We start from the raw sequence: 22190 nt of genomic DNA on the forward strand, positions 1-22190 counted from the left end.
CACTCGGAGAGAGCCTGAAGAACCGTCTAAGATGATGAAACTATTGGACACCCCAGCTTTAATACATCAGGGCATCAGTGAGAGGGAAGAAACGAGGAAAAAGGCAACCCCCCGAAAAAACAAACTGAAAAGACAAAATGAGCGGTGTCTTGAATACCCTCCACGGACATGTTTGCCTAACATCCCATCTGATTTTAGAACCCCACAGAGCGCAGATCTCTTTAATTCATCTGGTTGTTTGGATTTCAGTCTAGCACATTGCATCTTAGCGTCTTGAATGCAACCCACCCGGTCGGACTTGCCCATAGAAGGCCGAGGATAGCGGTGTTTGCATTTCTGTGGGAATAGCTCTCCAAACAGAGCAGCTAAGTGGAGGGGGATTGTTTGTAGATATACTTGGCATTCTATGGTCTGAGGGATTGCTGGCACACAATCTAGGTCAAGAGGGCTGTGCCAGTAAGATCAGAGAACTGTTGAGCATCAGGCATTGGTTGAGAAAGATAGCACCAGTCATTTTTTTTTCTCTCATCGTCGTTCACCAAACCACCCCCGCATAACCACTCAGAGAGGAATGGAGTTGTAAAAAATGTGCAAAAGATGAAAAATACCCTTCTCATCTGAAGCAGTGGTGGATGTAGGTTAAGTGTCCAGGATGGATTGCATAAGAAAACATGGCTGCCATGCCTGTAGCTTTCCCCACAAGTACTTTTATCATCCGCAGCCTGGCAGCCTAATGTATTTATCTTTGTGGTCATTCGGCAATTTAATAAATTCACTAGGAGCAGAGAGTGTCTCCTACCGTTAAAATTAAACCGCACTATTTCACAAAGAGACATAAAATGGCTATTTTTCAATAGCTAACATAGATAAATATGACTAAATTCAGGCCACTTGTGAATGATGGCCTAAGAGGGGGCAGTATATAACCTTTGTGTGTCTGTATCTGTGTGTGTGTGTGTGTATCTCCTGGAGAGCACAGGCCGTGAATGAACTCCTAAATCACACTATTGATCAGTCCTTCCTCCCAGACACACGCTGGGATCGAGGGCAGTTAAATGGCCTCTTCGGTGATTCACACTAAATCCCTGCAGCTCTCTGCTCGCCCCCATCACTCCCTCCTCACCTCATCCTCATCCGCGCTCCCCTTTTCCTCCTCTCACCTTTGTCGTCCTCTGGCCAATTTGCACCATAACCCCTCTAACCACTGCTGCTTTACTGTCTTCTAGGTGGTCTCTTGGTTTGCCTTAATCTTGCAAGAGTCCACACTAAAGCCACGTCAAGTTGGAAAAGATTCCAGAGAGACGAGCACAAACTTTTTCTTTCCTGCGTAAGCTGACTTAAAGGACCACTTCACCCATCTGTCCTCTCATAGGTTACATTCTTGGAGTACTAGAAAGGTAATAATATAGCATTACCCTTGTCAACAGTCTACATCTCATGGGAAGCCTCTATTTATCCCCTGAATCCCTTCCACAATGATGTTGTTTTGAGCTGAGTAGAAGCAGGAAGACTTATTTTATGAAAGCCTCTCGTTATCATTTCACGCAGACAGAACGGTGAGACTTTGAAAGTACGGAAATTTAAACTTTGACGCCAGGAAAACTGCAGTTTTGCTTTTGTTTTTGAGGCACTATTGACAACTTAAATGCTCATATAAACCGGAAAGGTGAAGTGGTCCTTTAAACAGGGATGTACTGGATGTTTTTGACATTGCAGGCCCTCGCTGTCATGACATGGTCACAGTGACATCTTTAAACTTGCTTGCAATTTACTTTCATATTAAGTGGGAGCACATCCATGTGTGCTATTTGCAAAAAGGATCGGTGAAATGGAAAATAAATATGAGGGTATGTTGATTAATTATTATCTGTTAAGCAATCATATTACTCATCTCCTCCATCATCCTCCTTTTTAACAGCTGTGCTGAGCACGACAGCACATGACAAAAATGGCTCACCTTGGAAGGCAGAGCCAAGAGGGATTTAGAGGAGACTGTGAACGGTGCACCCTTTATTCTTAACTGTGCCACATTCTTCTGGCGGTAATGAACTCCACTTTTAAAACTAAGAAAAACAAAAACAAAAATGGCGAAGTTCCATTTTCAGATATAAGCTTTTGTGCACACTTCCATGGCTTCTCTAATTCAACACAGTCCAAATCAGAAGTTTTCTAGATCATGTTTTCCGGATTGCTCATTCCAATTTGAAACAGAATTGAAATGAAAGTCTTCAATGGGCTAATTTCAGCTGTCACATCCTGGATATCCATGCACCTGTGCATTCCCTGACGTGCACAAACAATGCCATGTCACATAAACAAAGAAATCTGTCTATTCTACTGGTAGTCTTGGCTCTGGCATAGATAGGACATTTTGTGAAATTAGGGGTGTGCATTGTTCGTCTGTTTAGTCCAAACAGAGCCATCCTTTGCTTTTGTCTCACGGCGCTGAAGTTGTCATTCTGATGCCGAAACAATCAAGCAAGTTTCAGCGGGGTTTTGACTGTGCTGCTGTCATTTCACTGCTTTAAGGTGCAGTGTGGGGGATTAAGGAGGATCTATTGGCAGAATATGGCAGAAATGGAATATAATATTCTGTGTTTTCACTAGTTTAAAATCACCTGAAATAAGAATTGTTTTTTTATTATATTAGAATTAGCTCTATATATTTACAGAGGCAGCAGGTCCTCTTCCGTGAAGACAATCTGCTCTCATGCCGCTACATGTCACTAAATCTTACACACTGGACCGTTAATAGTAAGATGAAACAAAGGTTCACCTTTATGTGGACACCAGCTGAATAGGCAGGTGCTTATGTATTCATTTGGATTGCAGTTGTTTTTTTTCTTCTTGTTTTTATTCCTTTTTTTAAAAAACATTACGTCCCATTCGCAACAATTACAATATACTGGGCATCACTGCTGTGGTGACCCCATTGTATGTTTGTGGACTTGCATTGCATCAGGAGTTTACATGGTCCTCCAGGCTCAGTTTTTATAGAATACAGACACCTCCTTCATTGCTACTTAATTTACATGGCACTTTGTTATGCCACCTCTCCCAACCTTGCATCATGGTGCAGTGCACAAAAACACCAAATACGTGGACAAGAGACTTGCAAGGTTCCCAAAAACGACAACTTGTTGTATTAATGCAGCAGTTTTTACGAACCATAAGTAAACAGAGCCCAGAATTTTAAAGAACGCCTCCACTTTTAGTTTTTGAAGTGCATTATCAACATTAATCCCTCCTGGATACTTCTGTCTCTTCAGTGGCCTGCCAATGAAACCCCCTGTCGAAACTAGGAACAGTGCAATTACCTGGCTACAAAGGGCCACACAGGGCTGGACATAGGCCTGGCAGATTACTGGCAGACACCTCATTACTGCTGCAGACTTCAACAATAGGCCTGGGCATTGCTTCTTCTACATCTATCTGTCAAGTGTGCTATTAGCCTGTCAAATGGGGACAGTCATCACCATTAGGCCACCCTGATAATCAGACCTATTTACTCCCTCATTTTCCTCTCCTTCACTGTCACAGTCTCTCGCAGTCTGGTCAAAAAAAAATAGAAAAAGAAAAAAAAAAAGCTCTCCCTTTCTCCATCCTGCCCTGTCTTCCCGCCCACTCCTCCCCTGACTCATTCTCAGACAAAGACAAGTTCAGCCGGTCATTACATTCCTCTGAGAGTCATCGCAATCAAATACGGTATGCCCACCGCCAAGCGGATCAAATTTAATTTCAAAATGTACTCCCATACAAAAGGGATCTGGATAAAGCATTTTCTGTTTCACTGGTCTTTGAAATAAATGTGAAATAAGTTCATTCTAATTAAAGTGGAAATTTACATCAGTAATTCTGATTTTTTTTTTATATTAGGTATTTCAGCATTGGATCAGACTACAGATTTTCCAACACAAGTGCATAACCGTACATGACACAGAAAATCACAGTGCGTGGCCAACAGGGACCCAAGCTGACAAACTTGTAACTCTCTCCTTAGGGGAACTTTGCCAGCATGAACTCAACCAACAACAATCTTTCACCACCCTGTAACTCCACTTTATGTCTGTTATTAGGTCCCACAAGCTCCCGCTGTGATTTTCATGGTCCGACTGATCCATAGAAACACAAAGAAAAAATGAAGAGAGAGCCTCATTTAAATGTTTCACTTGGTCAATACTTGTCCCTTGATAGGTGCGCCTGTGTACAAGTCAAAGATCTACAAGAGCATGAAAAACGCTGCAGCAAAAAGGACCGGCGAAGACAATTTCCTCGACCTGTCATTTCCGTTGGCTGGGCTCAGGTCCCATCTCAGGCACAGTTAGAGGATGAGCCCGCACAAGCATGCAGAGAGAGAGACAGACAGGGAGCAAGAGAGAGGAAGATAACAGGATGAAGGTCATTTTCATTTGCTGGACGCAGATCCATCACAGGCAAAGTCAGAGAAGGCACACACATGCACAAAAACACAAACATGGGGAGAGAGGACAGGGAGGAAGAGCAGGAGTGAGGGATATTTCAGCTTGGCCTGAAAACAGCAGCCGTCCATGCATCTGTCTTGGGTCAGTCTCCTCCAGTCTGACATTAAAGTATTGAACAGTGAGCAGAAACCTGGAGAGCTGCTATACAAGAATTAAGGTGAAAGCTGTCTGTTGTCAGCTAATCTGAGAACGGCACAACAGAGAAATAACAGCTTGCAGCTTGCACCTAATATTCAGTACAAATCAAATATGAAATTCAGTAAGATTAATTCTCTTGTTTTTGTTAAGAGAGCCGGATGGCATCATGTGTAAATCTGACGATTTACAGACATGTTTCAACTGCGGTGTAGCCTTCCGTGAAGAGAGAAGTACTGACTCGCTGTGCGGCATTGCTATCAAAACACAGTCTCATTAAACAGAGACCAAAGAAAAACAACAAAGGGATGTGTCAGCCTGTGAAGCAACCAGCCTTCAACATCCAGATGTGAACCTCACAAAAGAGGTCTCATGAATGACTCGTGTTGTTTTTGGAGCGATGATTACCTTTACCAATGTGAAAACGCAGGAATCCCTGGAATGCCCAGAGAGAAAGGCACATTGGGGCCGCTTCTATCATCGGATTGGATTTGTAAATAAAGTACAAAGGAAGAGAGGGATGGTGCGGTGAACTGCGCTCGTCCTGCCACAAGACGTTAACATGCTGCGTCTTGGGCCTGGGTTTGAACTCCTCCATCGTGTTTTCAAAAGAAAGCTATTACTTTGATTCAGGGAAGGGGCCTTAGAAAGAGAGCATGTACACTGTGTATAACTTTCACTAAACCGGCTGGCCCCACGCTTCAAGCCTTAAAGTCATTATTCATGGTGGAGCGACGTGAAATCTTAGTAGCCCTGAAGTCAGCTATGCCGTGAAGTGAGACTCTGAAATGCACATGGTGCAAAACGATGCTCTTTTGAGGTGAACTGATTCACATTTGTGCTATGATAGTAGAATTTTGCTGTTTCACAAATGAAATAAAACTAGTGCTGGAGGGAAGACTTACAAAGAGGACAGATTGAAAAAGAGCGTGTGGAAGGTTGCACGATGATGATAGTGCAGATGGATAGGAATGGCGTCATCATCAGCGCCACCAAAAGATCATCATTATCATCATCATGCTAGCCATAGCAGCTACTTACCGGCCTGATTGGTGGTGATGTCTATGGAGACATGCTGGGCAGGGTACGGGCTCTTATTGCTGACGCCATTCACGGCCTGTATCTCAAAGCTGTAGAGGGTGTGAGCCCATAGGTTGCTGATGAACACCCTGGTCTCAGTCAGACCCAGCTGTCGGGGGACGAAGTCCACATTGTCGTCACAGTGGGAGCAGGAGCGCCGGTCGGCCCGGCACTTCTTGCACACTATGTTGTAGACGACGTCGTCGCGGCCGCCCGTCTCCCTGGGAGAATGCCACTCCAGGATCACAGAGGTTTCATTCACAATGGAGATCACGTTTCTCGGGCTGGATGGGACGCCTGCAGACGCACAGAGAAAATGTGTCAGCCAAATGCCACTGTAGCTGAGGTCGTTTGCATTTACAACTGGAACCATTTTATATCGGAAGAGATTTTATTGCAATCCTGAAAGCAAAATAATGCATTGCTTGTCAACAAAAAAAGAAAAAAAGGTTCCTGCTTTTAGGTTAATTCCGTCAATTTGCAACCCTTTAATAGTATAAGTGATGTTGTCCAAGAGCGACCTGTCTTTTTCCTCTTTTTCTCCATCTTCAGCACAATTGGAATGCTAATTTATTCCATTCACACCCAGGGAGATCATACAGCGAGACGTTTGTGTCTATCAAACATTGGTTATTTAGCAAAATGCAGTGTTGCATGGAGTATTCTTATCCAAGTGGCTCTGGAGATTCACGCTCCCATTCACTCCCTCATAGCCCGCAGCTGGAGCAGAACCTCAAAGACGATATTCAGAAAGAAATCAAGAAATAATAAAACTATTGTTTTGCTTGACTGGTGGCTTAATACTAGGGTGCAGGAAAATGACTTGTTCAGCCTCCCGCAATTGGAGCACAATTCTTCAAGAGTTAAAAATCTGCTCAAATGGCAGCAGAGAATTTTGCTTCGCTGAGGCTGTGTGTCCCTCCGGCTGCTCAGAGGCTGCTCCTTCTTTTCAGATACGAGACACTGCCGATAAAGCAGAAGCTTTCCAAAGCCCTTAGTCAGTGCCGCTTAGGTTAAGTGAGGCTGCCCCGCAGAGCTGATCTGGTACCAATTCATCCTCCATAAAGCCTGACCTTTATCATTAAAAGAGGAGTTTAACTGACCCACTATTAGATCCATGACTACTGTGAAACTAAAAATCTACTAAATTCTGGAGGCCCTTCGAGGAATTACTCAGCTCTCTAATATGTTGCACTTCCTCTCCTCTTCTCCTTTCTTTTTGCCCATGAGAAAAACATGACGACAAGAGGAACACGTATAGATTGTTGAGCATACTGAGTTTCCCGTTTCTGTGGGCACAGGGCAAATAGTTACTTCAGTCAACACGGACACAATTAATCATTGTTGCTGCAAAGCCATGTGGGATGGCCCTGGGGAGCTGCGACAAAGCGGCGGAACACACAAGGGTGAGGGAACGGCGCTGCTACTGCTGCGACCTGGGCTTAGCGCCTCGACAACAGAGAGGTCAGTGACAGGAAGATCGTGACCTCCATAGTGTGATTATTATGGTCTGGCTGAGAGGACAGCTAGTGCGTCAGATACACGGTTAGATGGAACATAATTTGGTCCTTGGATGCTACCAGATGTATGATATGTGGTGGGAAAATACGGCAAAAGAACAGTGTGTGTTTGTTGGTTTGAACATGGTATCTGAGGAAATTGGCAGCACTTTAGCCTTTCCCCTTGGGGACTGCACGGTAGGCACTTCATATGTTACTCACACCGCTTGCATCCTCTGTATCATCCATCACATACATGCACTTGCCACCAAACTTGCATTGCTGGGAAAAGCAATGCACATGTGCTCATGTGGAAAATGCATGTGACAAAAACACACATGCCTTAACTATCCGTTTCCACGTGGAAGTTGAGGTGTGAACGAGGCGTCACACTCATTCGCCCCAATTACAACCAAGCTCCACATATGCAGGGATGGCACAAGAAATCAAATGTGACTGCCACTTAACCAGTGATTTGCAAGACTATTACTGCAGCCTGTGGCGGTTTTAATTTGCCATAGGATTTAATTTGTTGTGAACGATACTTACAGCCTCTCAGCTGGCGTTCACTTACCTATGCCAGTCAGATTTGGTTGTGCTCACATACGTGTTGCTTTAGGTTACAGGGGCAAAACATCATCCACATGCAGCTCATGCACTCTTTGTGACATGAACTGTATCACAGCACAGTAAGGCCTCCATTTTAATGGTGCAATTACAACAACCAGTGCAAAGTGTTAGGTCATTTGCACAAGGACAAGAGGACGAATCATGCACACGTGTTATGTTTGTTCAGTGTGGGCAATTGCATTATAAACAAAAAGGTTTGGTGAAGGGAGATGTAAATAGCACTCATGCAGCGATGAACCATATCTCCTCAGCCTGTCATATTATTCGTATCATACCCTTTAAACAGCTGTGGGAGTCATAGAGGTACATGAGCATACTGGCAAATGAAATGAACAAGAGAGTGCAGACCAGCTCCATAAAGCACAGAACAGTGGCAAAGCATTGCATACATGGAAAAGCAAACAGGGAGCAGATGATGTGTCTTTTAAGCCGAATTTGTGGAGATGGTAAAAGTCATAATGATTGTCATTTAAGACAATAAGCAGAATAATAGCTTATTTTGTGCAGTTAGGAATGACAAACACTTTAGACTAATAATAAAATGTTATATTGTTTTGCTGGCTGCTCTTGGTTTGTTTTGCTTCTGTGATTAATAAGGTTGTCCTCAATTAGAGTTGCTTCTGTTTACATGCAACAACAATGACATTGCTGCCAAAACTGTGAGTCAAGGAAAGGGCTGTGTAAGCTGTTTACATGGTCACAAAAACTGACAATAGCCCATAATAATCGTGTTTATATGACTATCTAGAGAGAGTTTGGGATTTCTTTCTAAGAACTTCACGTTTGCTTGAGTCACCCTTTTATATATAACCAAAATATACCACTAACAATTTCTGTAGTATCGCATCATATTGTTTAACAATGCATTTAAATTACACAATTTGGGATTAACATGGAACCAAATGATTAAATGTCACTGAGCTGAAAACATACTTGATGAAGTCAGGTCTGTTCTGTGCTCCTCACATGCATATAACACCCATCTTGTTGCACCACACCTCCTACTTTTGAACCGTGCAATCTGCGTGGGGCATGAAAATACCAAGGAACATCGCATGCAGCAGTCTTGGCACCAGCAAAAGAGCAAAATGAGCTAAAAGTTTGGCTTCGAGAAAGTGCATGTCTGAGCAAAAACGTCTTTGTGTGCCGGGTGAGGTTGGGAAATAAAAGGAGAGGTTGATTCCTTCTAGATTAAGACTTAACCCTGTAAGGCCCAAAATTGTGTGAGTTGATGGCCTGATGGCCGGACCTATAAACGCATTTACCATCCAATAGCATTGCAGGGTTAAACAAGGAACTAGGAACCATTGACTATGTAAAATTGGCAGATTTGCCATTTTTTATGTGTGTATAGCTAAAACTGATGTTGTAATTTTGCAACAATGGGCCTTACAGGGTTAAAGACTTTGAATAAGCATATGTCCCCATGATAAACTGCAGCATACTGTTTTGCAGTGTGCTACCGTGTGTCTTTAACTCAACTGGACAAGTAAAAATCTCTTCCCTTGTCTCCATGTCTTCCATTAACATACATATATGATGAGGTACTCAAAGGGGTCATCTGACTCATGGCTGCTCACAGACTGATAGGAATGCATAGCTGCCCTGTTAGCGAGTGAGCTTTGAGGTGCCACCTGGACTGCAAAACACCACTGCCCAGTTTTCTCCCTCAGCTGCGAATGCACAGAGTTCCCCCAGCGCCTGGAATAAACACTTCTGCACATTGTTTACTCATACACCCTTTGAATGGTCTGAGGCCGATGCGTCTCTTCTTTCAAACTGTTTGTTTTTATGATGTGAAACAGGCCTTGAGGGACCAACAGAAGGTCCCTGTGTGGAGATACTGATCACAGCCAGAGGAGCCGGGAGAAAGAAAGAAGGGTTGTGTGGGTTGGTGAGACATGAAATAAAACATGTTATAAGGACTAATACTGTCTGGCTGAGATACTGAGGGAGTCGTCGATAGACTGTGCGTGTTAGTGTGTGTAGTATGTGAGCGTGGAGTGCGGCTTGGAAGATGTGGGTGCAGCCTTTTCTGAGGAGAAACAATGCGAATACACAGAAGCTTTTCTTGAACTGACCAAAGGGAGTCTACACACCCACATGACTCTAACTCCTCTCGAATCACCTTGACCCTGTATCCATAACGCTTTAGCTGGGGCAGAAAGACTGGTGTCATTTTTGAACATGTGTGCATGCATGTACACCTTAGTCTGGACCATTGTGTCCTCCTAGCCAGTATAGGGATTACAGTAGGCCAGACAATTACTTAACTTGGCTCCACTTACTACTGCATTACTAATAGAGGAAACTGGCCAGCTGACTGCTGCGTGAAGCACCCTCAACTGACTCCAGAACTGACAACAGACTTGATGTGGAAAGAAAAAAAAAACTTTGAGAAAAGAACAGAATATTTATGCACTTTGATGTCTCACTCCTCTTTCTCTTTGAAAACAGAACAAGGAGAGAGGAGAGACGGTGAATATGAGAGCAAAGAAGAAAAAAAAGTCTAAATGGGATGATGAGGAGAATGGAAAAGCAGATAAGCCTGTCCTCTCAGTCGGGAATTTTGATGGGTTTTGTTTGTGTTACGAGGTCTAGAAAGAGTTTGACAGGGCTCAAGGAGATTTTCAGGGGACAGGCCACAGATATGAGTGTCGAGGGCGAGCCACAAGATTCAGGGCCAATGTGGTGCGGATCAGGAATGCAGGAACCCGTCAGAACCATCCTATTTTCCTTCTCCTACCCTGTATTTATGTTCATTCAATTACATTCCAAACGTTTTCCTCATGAATTGGTTGGTGGCTGGCACTGCTGGTTTCCAAGATGTAAACATGCATATACAGCATGTTTTTTACATAACCTCGTCTCACTCGGACTCTCTCATATCCTGTGTTACTGCAGGCTTTGTGTAGAACCTCCCCAGACAGCTCTTTTAATCCATCATTTCTTCTAATTTCAGACTAATACTTCAAATGTACAGATTCAGTTTGTCACATCCCTCCTACTGTGTTAATGGATTTTCTCTATCTATCTTTGTCATTAGCCCTTCCTTTCTTCACCATTCCTCACACCAGGATGCTCCATCACTGCATCCTTTCTCATCTTAGGACCAATCAGCACTGGTTTCACCATCTGACTCTCTTCAGTTACCACTCAGCTTGTCATTCTCCTCTTCTGACTCACGCATCGAGAGAAACCTACTGGCCCAGCATGCTGGAGCTGGCTGACCTCCCCCCTTCCACACCGTTCTCACATGTACACATGAATTCTTTTTTCGCACATGCACGCCCACGGGGAGGTAGAGGCACGTCAGACTGGGGCTTGGAGCCCAAAGAAGGGGTCAGGAGGGGATGCAGTGCAATGCAATCCACTGTCCCCCAGCGCACTATGCTGGATGGCCAAGCTGAGAGGAGTGGGCTTCACGCTGCGAGACAGAACACTTGGTGTTCCTCCCCTCAGGCAAGGCTGGAGTCAGCACAAGACAGAAGATTGGGATAAAGGAGGGGCAGGAGGTGGAGGGGTAGTTTGAAGTGCATCCCAGGCTTGGCATATCCCTGAGGGAATAGAGGGGGGCGTATGCTGTGAAGTCCCCCCCTCCCTGCTGACAGAGCCAGGCGCTGGACAATCCATCAGCAAGCTAATCAGACTGATCTGGAGCACACAGAGACCCACGGCTCTGACGCCTACGAGGAGCGCTAAAGCTACAGCTTCTGCTGCCACAGATTGGCCTGATTTAAGCTACTCTAGTAGCACTCTCATCAGGACCTGAAGTATTAAAGAGAATCTTACTAGGATGATCTCACTGCCCCCCCCCCCCCCCCCCCCCCCCACCCCCCAATGAGATCTAGGGCAGCCTGAGCATCAAGCTCAGCTGCTACAGCATGGTTCTTCAGAGAAGGATCTGAATGTGTTGTTGCAAAAGAATTCTGTTAACACAAATTGAGCAGGAATTAAATGTTGGTTTAAGAGTTTAATGTTAAACGAGGTGGTTGAAAACAAAATTGTTAGTACGACATTTTAAATGCATGTGTGGGGAATAGAAGCACGTTCAAAGAATTGAGATGCAGTCTCTTCTAATGGATGAATTGTGCCTCGCAGTGCACTGTGCAATTCAGTAACCTTATGAGCAAATTATAGTAACTGAGTACCTCATATACATACATTAAAAACAAAAAATATTCTAGTCTAGATGCTAAGATATTGAGAGGATTGAAGTTGTATTGAGCACGACAGAAAAAGGAGTAACAAGCAAAGAAGCTAACTGACAGAGAAGAAAAGAGTAGAAAGGAAGTGGCGTGATTGAAAACAGAGACTGCGTTCGGAAACTCGACGCCGACCGGAGGGGATCTGTTCAAGAAGCTCCGCTGGGGAGCTGCTGCTTGTTGGAGACTGCTTGGGGAAAATTTGCGGCCTCGAGGTAGAGGCAGATGCTATACTTGATGGAGCGTTCACTAATTCACCGGAGAGGTATGCAGCGTACCATGGGAGGGTGAAGAAAACTCAAGGTGAAAGTGGGGTGTCCTCCGCTGAGAACATGCAAAGCCTAAAGGTGTGGCTGGCTACACTGGGGAAGCGTTCAAACAGTCAGACAGGCAGCCTGGCTGCACCGGGTTCCTCTGTAGCTTTAAGCCACTTATTCAGAGTTATAAATAGGAAACATCGCAAAAGAGGCACATCTAATACACGTTTTAGAGATGAAGACTGCACAATGCAGCTGCTGACTGATTAAGATAGGAATATGGTCCTCAGCTCATTGCTGAGGCCAATTTAGCCAGGTCCGTGTGAATAAATCAGGGCTAAATGAATACATAACCACACCTATAATGCGTCAACGTCTGATGTTGTGAGGAGAACAAACCATTAACACACTCCCAAGTGGCAGCGAGGGAAGTGAGGTAAACAAACTTTTTGGGGTCTAACAGTTCTCCCCTTCTGCGTAACTGCGTGTCAGCAGGGACGGCAGGAAGGCTTAGCATATTGCTTTTACATCACATTAAGATAACTTTGAAGCTGTGAGAGGCCTTATTGGATCTCCAGCGGATAACTGCAGGACAGTGTCGAAGCTTCGCAGCATCTGCCTGAGTAATTAGGACTTCGGGGGATGATAGCAGACGGAAAGAAAGAACAACAGCGCGAAGGAGAGACAGAGAAGGGTGAGATAACTAAGGGGAGACTCACTGGCACAATGATGGAGATGTCAATGATGGAAACCCTGCAATGTGATTATTATGACCAGACTGAGAAGACAACCAGGGATCTGGCTGCACGCTCATTTAAATGCTAGTACATGCACTGGTTTGATAACAGCAAGAAAAAGATAGAGGAGGAGTGAGATAGAAAAATCAATCTCTACACTGTCACTGAAAACATAATGCATGACCAGTGTATTCAATATTGATGTCACATACACATTTATACCAAAATGGATAATGTACACATGGATCTGCCTGTTACAGGTGCTTGTCCTGCGAGAATGTAAGGGGTGTGACGGTTTTAGGGATGACATGTCATGCATGATATACTCACTGGTGCAGGGTTCATCTGGCTGATCGGCATCACCACGGTAGTAGCCGTTGCGGCACACACAGATGGTGGCGGCCTCAGCTGTGGACCGGCTGTTAGGAGGGCACTGTAGACACAGACCTGGACCCTGGGTTGACTTGAAAGTGCCCGGTGGGCATGCTGTGAGAACAGAAAAACAATGTCAGACAGTGAATGAGGGGGGGGGAATCCACAAGCCAGGTACCATGCATTAGCCAGGCATCTGGGTCTAATATAGCAGCTAGTGCAGTAGGCAGGGATGTAAACAGGCTGAGACAGACAAGATGTCTGGATATATAACTTGTTCATTAATGAGCTTTAGAGGTGCAGGTTGGTGGACAAGAGCTAGGCTAGTTGTTTCCCCCTGTTTCCAGTCTTTATGCTAAGCTAAGCTAACCAGCTGCTGGCTATAGCTGTGTATTTAACGAGACATCAGAGCGGTACCGATCTTCTCATTTAAGTCTTTGCAAGAAAGTGGAAAATCATGAAAATTACACCAATGTGCACAGTCAGGAGGCCCGGTCTGTCTGACTCTAGCAGCCCTGATGCGTCCAGTTGAAAGTTGGCCACTGGGTGCTGTTGGACAATTATTGTTGAGTGACTGTGGCAAAGTATTGGTAGTTGTTGCATCGTGGTGGTTGCCATTGGCATCTGTTGGCCCTTATCAGCACATATTCTGCCGTTTCAGCATGTTGAATCCAAGGCTGAGGCAGTCAGTGAGGGAGAACTGTCTGACAGCAGAGCAGCGATTTCACCCGCTTCTGTCTTATTTCTCACCTCCACTGTTTCTTTTCTCCTTCCACAAGCAAAAGACCACAGGCTGACAACACCCGTTGAAAGTAAAGAAACCAAAAGTGAAGAAAAAGTACAGTGGCACTTGCTAAACTGCATCTGACACCTTTTCAATTTGTATTCTAATCATTTACCGCAACTGTTCAATCAGATTGATAGTGGCATGAAAATGGTCGGGTAGTTTGTTTTCTTTTCCATGATGTTTTTTTAGATTAGCATATACCTGCCAACTGTATTCCTTCCCTCTGAGGCACAGGACAGATGTGCCTGTCAGTAGTGAGCTGAGGATCGGCTGTAGAATTTGCAGCATCTTCGAGTGCAAATGTTTTAGATTTAACAGGGGACGTGCAACGTGAGGCAACATCATTGGTAGTCTGCGGAGGTTGGCTTGATGCGTTTGAGCCCTAAATTCTAAAGGCCGCGGTGGAGGACAAAGATTATTGTGGCTGATATCACTGCGCCTAAGTCCAGGCAATAACCTAATCCATTTACCCTCATGTCCCAAAAGAATACAAAGCTGAGGAGTTTCTGCACTGTGTGGAAGGATTTACTCACTATAATAACCATGATAAATGTGTAATATTTTAGCAGGCTTACTGATGGGGGAGGAAGCTGTGGTGCTGCTGCACTCCAGAGGGGGGGAGGGGTTATAAATTTAATGGGACAAGCATCTTACAGTTTCTCCAGCTGCGTCTATTTGCCTGAGTAAAAGGTTGTAAAGGCTCGACGGTGGCTGAAAAATGGGATGTAGTTCTATTCCTTTTCTCACAGAAACTGTGACAGCCATATTTGGCAGTATTTAAAAAGGGAGAACAAAGCATGCGCGGCCGAGACATATCTCAAGAAGGAAAGGTTTCATACGAGGTCTGCAGACTACGGCAGACTTTATCTGGTAAACAAAAGGATGAGCCATTGGTTAAGTGTTTCGGGTACTAAAAGCAAAAGAAATCAGTTAAATCAGTATTGAATTTGCTTACCACATAATGGGTGTACGGTATCTAAGAGCCCTCTGTTCCAATATTTATGAAGAGTGGGTAAATGGAGAGTTACTTAAAGCAATAATGGCCAAGGAGTTGGTCCCAGTCCGCCTCACTGCCGAGTCAAACCGTGCAGAACGCAGCACAGCAGCTATCTAAAAAAAACCTGTAGACCTTTGTGTCAACGGGCTTTTAAGATTTAACTAAAAAATTTTTATGCTTCATTAAAAGACGACTGGGCTGCGAGGCTGGCTTCGAAAGCGGGAGTCTATTTTATTTTACTGTAAAAAAAAAGGGGGGGGGGGGGGGGGGGGGGGCAGCTTCCATTCATACCACTCAGCCTGCCTCTCTGATCGGCCGTTAACGAAGGACAGAGAGATAAAGAAAGAAAGCAGGCGAAGGAGGAAGAGGAGGCATCATGCACACACACAGCTCATGCTCCTGCCCCCAGCAGAGGCTGCTCTACCGTCTCCTTCGGTGGCGCTGACAGACACACCGGAGGCTAACTGACTGACCTCGAGTCTAGTCACACAACACTGTCCACACACAGCCAGACCATCGCACCAACACACATACATGACCAGACCACAACAACCACAAACAGCTTGTCCGACAACCCTGGGAGCTGCGAGGCGGATCACGGACGCGGTGCAGGATAGCCCTGTGAGGAAAACACATTGCTATGCTGTGGATGCTCCGGAGCTGTCCTGAAACTAAAGATGCACGTATGGAGGAATATAAAGAGTTCGGCAGGGTTTATGAGAGAGTACTGAAGGTAGTAATGTTGATGCAGGGCAGAGTGAGCCTCTGTTTTTAGTGTGTGGGAGTTGAAGTTTGCGACCTCTCTTGACTTGTTATACACAGGTTTCATGTGCGAGAAGATCAACCTCCTTCTACTGTGAGAACACGGAGGCCCTTAAAAAAAAACCTCCCCGGCCATATGGGGAAGCACAAACCAGCTGCAGAGCCATTTTATAACACAATAACTTCCAGAGATATCAGAGATTACAAGGCGATAAAACACGGATCAAAAATTCATTTTCAGCGGGAGAGGGCCAGAGAACTTAGGTGTCATCATCTTTGCTGTGTAAAATTCATACATCAGGGTGAGCTGTGAACCGCGCGCACGCACGCACATGGGCATCACGCAGATGCACGCGCGCACACACACACAAATCTACTGCCGTGGCTCTTATGAAAAGGGATCACAATAAGTTGTTCAGTGTGTGCTTAATGGAGTGTGAGCAGAATATGTGCATTGAGTTGTGCCCTCGGGTTGTGTGTTTACCGACAGACAGTGGCCAGCACGGACACTCATAAATGGGCAAAAGTGAAGAGAAAAGCAGGGGAGGCTGTGCTGAATCAGCCGTCTGAGATAGCAGTGCTGCAGAAGTGCCTCAAGGCAAACTCGCGAGCAAGGAAAATGCATATACACACACTCTCCTCTCCTCATGTACACACTCGCTCAAATAAACACACACCCTGAAAAACACTCCCACATCGGCACCGACGCTATCCTCACCCCCAGAATACATTTACTGAGCTGATTTACACAGCGACACGAGCAGAGCCACCGCTAACCCCATTAAATGGAATGGCACACCCACATTTTCCGCCACTTGACTAGCATATGCTCTAACCTGAGATAATTTAATGTCTCTCCTTGGACAACTGAAGATGCTGCGATCAGCTTTACGGGAGGGGAGATAAGTGACAGCCAGGCAAAAACAAACAGGCAGCAATGTGCACACACACACACACACATATGCAAACACTTCCCAAAGCACAGGATGGGTGTCCATCTAGATCATAACTCCTACCCTGGAGCTGAGGCTGCCTCTCAAATTGACACGCAATATGTGAATGAATCCTTGCATTGAACTCGTTAATTAGCTGCACACTGATCTACCTCACGGAGCGGGAGGGAGGAGGAAGCAGATACGGGCAGAGACAGAGAGAGGGGATGAGAAAGCGATGTGAACAATGTTAGCAAACCCTCAGAAGTCTCGTTCTAAGGGCGGGCAGCGGTGGGCTGCATAGTGTTACGCTTCATGAGTTTGGAGCCGAGCCCAAAGTCTTTTCCCCTGATTTGTGAATATTTAGATTGGAGGAGGCCTGGAGTTCCTGTCCTGCATGAAAAAAAAAAGCACATAGACCTATCACTCATCAAATGTGTTGGTTTTCAGGGACAGGAGGGGATAGAACATTAGATCAACAAGCAATTAGACTCCCCAGTGGGACAATAACCCACAACTGAACTGACTGCATGCAAAAAAACAAAACATTCCTCCCTTTCAAGTGGTCTCTATAGGATTCTCTCCCTGCATTGTTCTCTCCTCCTCTCCTCCTCACTTCTTCTCTGCCCTCACATCTTTTTTGTCTGTCCCACCGGTAATGAATTGCTCTGTCTCTTCTCCCACCTTTCCTCCCCTTGTTGCTTTCTCTAGCCTTGATTGACAGGTTTGAATCCTCGTTAAGGTTGGCTGTCTTTCTTTCTCTCCTGCCGTCTCTAGCTCGCTCTGCGGCGGGTTGACAGAGGTTTGGCAGCGGCTGATCACTTGCTCGCTACTCATCATAGTCTAACTGTGACGACCTCGCGCCACGGCAAGCCTGACCGGCAGAGATGAGGAGATGATCTCCTCGCTGTCAGTCATTTTTCCCAGCAGGTGCTGTTCCTCTTTTAGATTACTGACACTGACGATGATCTCAATCTGAATGTAGCTCATAAACAAGCATGTTGATCACGTGTGTCCAAAACCCAGGTTCATTTGGGGAACACTTTGATTATGCTTCTACACAACAGTGATGTATTGATTGGCCAGGACAAGTGCTACATGAGAAGATTAGCAATATGAGCTGTGGGCAGGCTTTAACAATCACTGATGGGCAGGAGTTAGTGCTCAGGGGTTACCTCGCCTAAGCAATGTGTTTGCTGAGCGTATAATATAGTGCACACTGCAGGCAATACATCATACATGGAGGCATGCTGGCACTGTGTCACAGAAGGTGCATGTGTTCAGAGTGTGCAGTTGCAGAATGTATATAGCCCATCAGAATCCAAGGTAATTGGAGACATGGAATTTATGGAGGCAGTGGAATAAGAATTACTTTAGCTTGTCATGCGAGTATTAGCAGGTGTGTGTGAGATAAAATGGAAATGTACAGTTAGGAGTAATAGGAAGCCAATGGAAAGGATTATGACCAAGATGGGTTGTTTTGGAAATGGCTTTCCTACTCAAACCCAATCAAAGTTACAGTGCATCAAGTCCTCCCTTGGCTTTTCCTCTCGCATCACTCCAAAGTATGCATGAGGTTTTAAACCACCAGAAATGGCTTGGCTGCAAATTGTGGGAAATGCAGTCAAATGTATGCAGCATTTGATGTAGAAAGGTGCTCAAGCTTGTGTGATAAATCTGAGATTTAAAAGAAAAGAGTTCCATTCTGTAATATGAGATACTTATCACTTAAAACTTCTCCAGCACTCCAATATTGACGTTTAGCACCAAAGTTAAGCACATTAAAGTTATGACTCATGTTAGGACATTTTCTTTTCGAAAAGAGCTTTTTGCCTGATGAAATCCACATAGATTTTTCTCATAATGCACACACATTTCAGCACCAGCTCCGCTTGTCTGAGGTTTTCAAACATTGTGCAGAGTGGGTGCGTGACTCGCAGAAGGGCACAGGTTGTGAGTTAGCGTCAGTGACCCTTCAGTACAACTCCTGGCTCACCAAGACACCCTTAACCCTGACCCTCATCCATCACATGGGATGGATCATAGTCTTAACAGGCTTTGGAGTCATGCATACCCCCCCCCATTCTCGCAAACACTGATGCAGACAGGCTTATGATCGGGTCAAGACCCCAGTTGACCCTTATTTCACTACTTTGTTGCTCAGTCACTCAGAAAGACAGCTCTCTCCCACTCAAACCGCAGGGAGCTGCGTACATGCCAAGTGCACGCCTGTATTGATTTGCCTATGCGATAAATCACAGACTATCAATCGAGCGGTGAAATGAACATGTTTGTTAGACAGAGGGGACGCAAAACGTGGCAGGACAGCCAACATCTTCAAACAAAAAGGCAATCAGTGCTGCAGCCTATTGGTATTCAGCCTCACTCTTCTGTCATTGTTCATTTTCTACCAACAATCCACGTAATGAGCTGCTTTTCCAACCCAGGTGTTCCATTTCTCCACAAGGTCATTGAAAAACACAATACAATTATTTGAGACAGAGGCATGGCTGGAAACAAAGGCTTGTCAGAGTCATCAGGAAATGCCCGCAGGATATTAAAAGTCAGGGTAAACTGCCTTTTAGGGTTATGATTTATTCATTCATAGAAACCGATTCAAGAACAATTTTGCATATTTCTCATAAACTGCCAACACATGTCAACAGGGACTCATGAAACCCATTTCAGCCCAAGATCTGGAACTGAAATGTATGTAACTCCTCACGAGTGCGGCCTTTTCTTTTTCACTCGAGGGCATGCACGGTTCACGGTGGTGACATCACTTGGCACGTCTGGTCAGCGTAAGCCTCCACTACTCCCTGTCATCACCTCCTAATCTCAGGGAGAAAGAGAGAATGCCAGGAAGAATAAAAGAGGGCCGGGGAGGTTTTCTCAGGAATAAAGCGGCGGTTGAAAGAGTGCAGCATACCTCATCTGCTTTTGTTAAGAGCCGCGGCGCTGAAGAGTTCCTCCCACAGAACACTCCCCCTGATCATTAATCATCTGTCCATTCTGGCCCTGTCAGAGCCGCTCTTCTGAGCTAAAACGCGCACCTACACCCACACCCACACCCCTACCCGCTCACGCACACATAAACTCCACCCCCCCACACGCACATAAATGTACACACATACAACTCCTCTAAACTTTCTGCCGTCTTAGTCTAGCTGCCTCTTCACCAAACACCGCTCATCTTGACATACCTGTCCTCTCAGCTAGCTAATACAGCAATGTCCGACGCTGCAGAAACCCCACCAAACAATACTTAAACCCCCCTGAGAAAGCTCCGATATCCTCCAATTAGGCTACCTTTGAAACTCCACACAGTGCTATATTGCTGTGTAGTCTCGTATGAGAAAAGAGAAGAGTAGCAGAACACACGAGGAGCTGAAAAAAGAGACGAAACAGACAAATGTGCATCATAGGAAAAAAAAATCGCTTCCTTTGATCAATTTTTGACACCCATTAATGCCCTCATATTCAGTAAATAATAGCAGCTCAGCACCGCACTCCTCCGTGTGAGCACGTTTATAGAATGAAAATTATGTCTGACTGGACTCAATAGAGGGCAGTGCAGCAGTGAAACAGCTACAAGATGAGATGAGAGGGAGTCCAGCTAAAGAAAATAAATAGGCCTGTGTGTGATGTCTCTAAAATAATCTGTTTGCTTCACATAAGGATATGAAATCCAACAGTCTGACTGCTAATGCTAATGAACGGAGCAGGTGTCTGCTAGACAATGAACGTAGGAAGACACGTTCTGTTAAAATTAAGGTGTGTGTGTATGTCTGTGTGTGTATGCGTCAGCCTTAACAAACCAGCGCACAATTTAGCAGACAGCCCACGCCCCTGGGCAGGCTGTTACCATGGTAACCTCACAGCCAGTATTTTTTTGGCCCACACTTTCCCTTTGAACAGCCGGCCAATGACAGACCAGCCGACTGGGAAATCTGGCTTACTGAAAGCGCATGCACAAGTTGTGTGTCTGCATGTGCATTCATATCTGTGTGTGTGTGTGTGTGTGTGTGTGTGTGTGTATTATATGAGTATGATAGAGATCAAGAGAGCTATATAATCTCTTAGCTCCACACAGACTCGTCATAAGCGAGTGTTGCGTTGGCAGTTGGCCGCTCTGTATCGCGCATGGCACATTGGCTCAGGTCAATTTTATTTCCAGGAAGATGCAGCTATGTGCCAAGGCACTGAGCGTATCTTTTAGATAGAGGAGTGGTCAGAGAGGAGCAGGGGAAGGAGATAGAGAAGACGAGGAGGCATTGGTATTCCAGGAAACTCCACTGTGGCAATCCATCCCTAGCTGGCAAGGTAGTAGAGAAAACCGCCCTCCGAAACATATCGCCGCTCAGCAGGCAGTAACATGTGCTTGCACTACAATCTACACTGTAATCAGTACCTAACAGGGGACTGACCAGGCTCATTGCCCGCTGCCAACTAACAGAGACAAAAAGGGGGAGAGGCAAGACAGACAAAGATGGTGGGCTGCTCGATGAGGGGGGAAATCAGTCAAGTGAAGTTCTGTGAGCAAGGAGCATTTTATTGTCAGTGTTTGATTGCGCCATGATTGCAGCACTGATTTGATCAATCTGAAAACACAAAAGCTTCACAGATTACCAATGCAGACGAGTTAATGTGATGGCGTTACGATATTCACGAACGTTATTGTCAAATTAAATCCATTTCGTCGGCTCTCTCACGGCAAGTGGCCCGTCACCGATCTCAGAGTTTAGAGTCAGGAGTCGGTTGTTGTGTCTCGCGTCGAGTTGTCTGTGGATCACGACTTGCAAAGAAGGATGATCAGAATGAGGTAATAAAATCAGCAGTTACAGGCCCCGTCAATTACCTTGCGATTCTGTCGCACGGTGAATAAAGTATATGTTCCGAGATAAATAGCTTTCTCTTTCTTACCACTCCAAGTTGTGAGAGACCATTAGCTTCCTCTGTCTCAGCACTTGTCTCTTTTAAAAAGGATCCAGCTCATTAACTTCATGGCCAGATCAATTAATCTATTGCAGTTATCCAAAGATGCCCACTCTTGCTCTTTTTGCTCCTGTGCTGTTGCTCTGCTCAACGCCGTCTATTACGTTTACGGCCTTCAAACCTTCTTTTCACCGCTCATCGTCTGGTCGTGAGCAGAGCTGAACCTGGAGAGAAACTGTGGATCGTAAACAATAAATCATTATCCTGGGTCTGAATTAGGGACTGAGAGATAAACCTTGCTCATCCAGAAATGTACCTTTTCTCTCGGCATAGGATTTGAAACCGGGGGGGAAAAAAACAGTGTTCACATCAAGCTCAGTT

The 22190-nt window shown here is 45.2% G+C and overlaps 1 protein-coding gene across 3 annotated transcripts in view; it reads right to left on the bottom strand.

Moving 5' to 3' along the window:
* The window catches only part of LOC121615411 (ephrin type-B receptor 1-B), a 151424-nt gene that overhangs the window by 46654 nt on the left and 82580 nt on the right, over positions 1–22190 (bottom strand). For all 3 annotated transcript variants that reach the window (XM_041949763.1, XM_041949762.1, XM_041949764.1), the window contains exons 4-5: positions 13355–13510; positions 5658–5993 (exon numbers count right to left, since the gene is read on the bottom strand). In XM_041949763.1, the coding sequence (XP_041805697.1) occupies positions 5658–5993; positions 13355–13510 (492 nt within the window). The remainder of the gene's footprint in view (positions 1–5657; positions 5994–13354; positions 13511–22190) is intronic.

This window comes from Chelmon rostratus, chromosome 12 (assembly GCF_017976325.1).
Source record: "Chelmon rostratus isolate fCheRos1 chromosome 12, fCheRos1.pri, whole genome shotgun sequence".
Lineage (NCBI taxonomy): Eukaryota > Metazoa > Chordata > Actinopteri > Chaetodontiformes > Chaetodontidae > Chelmon > Chelmon rostratus.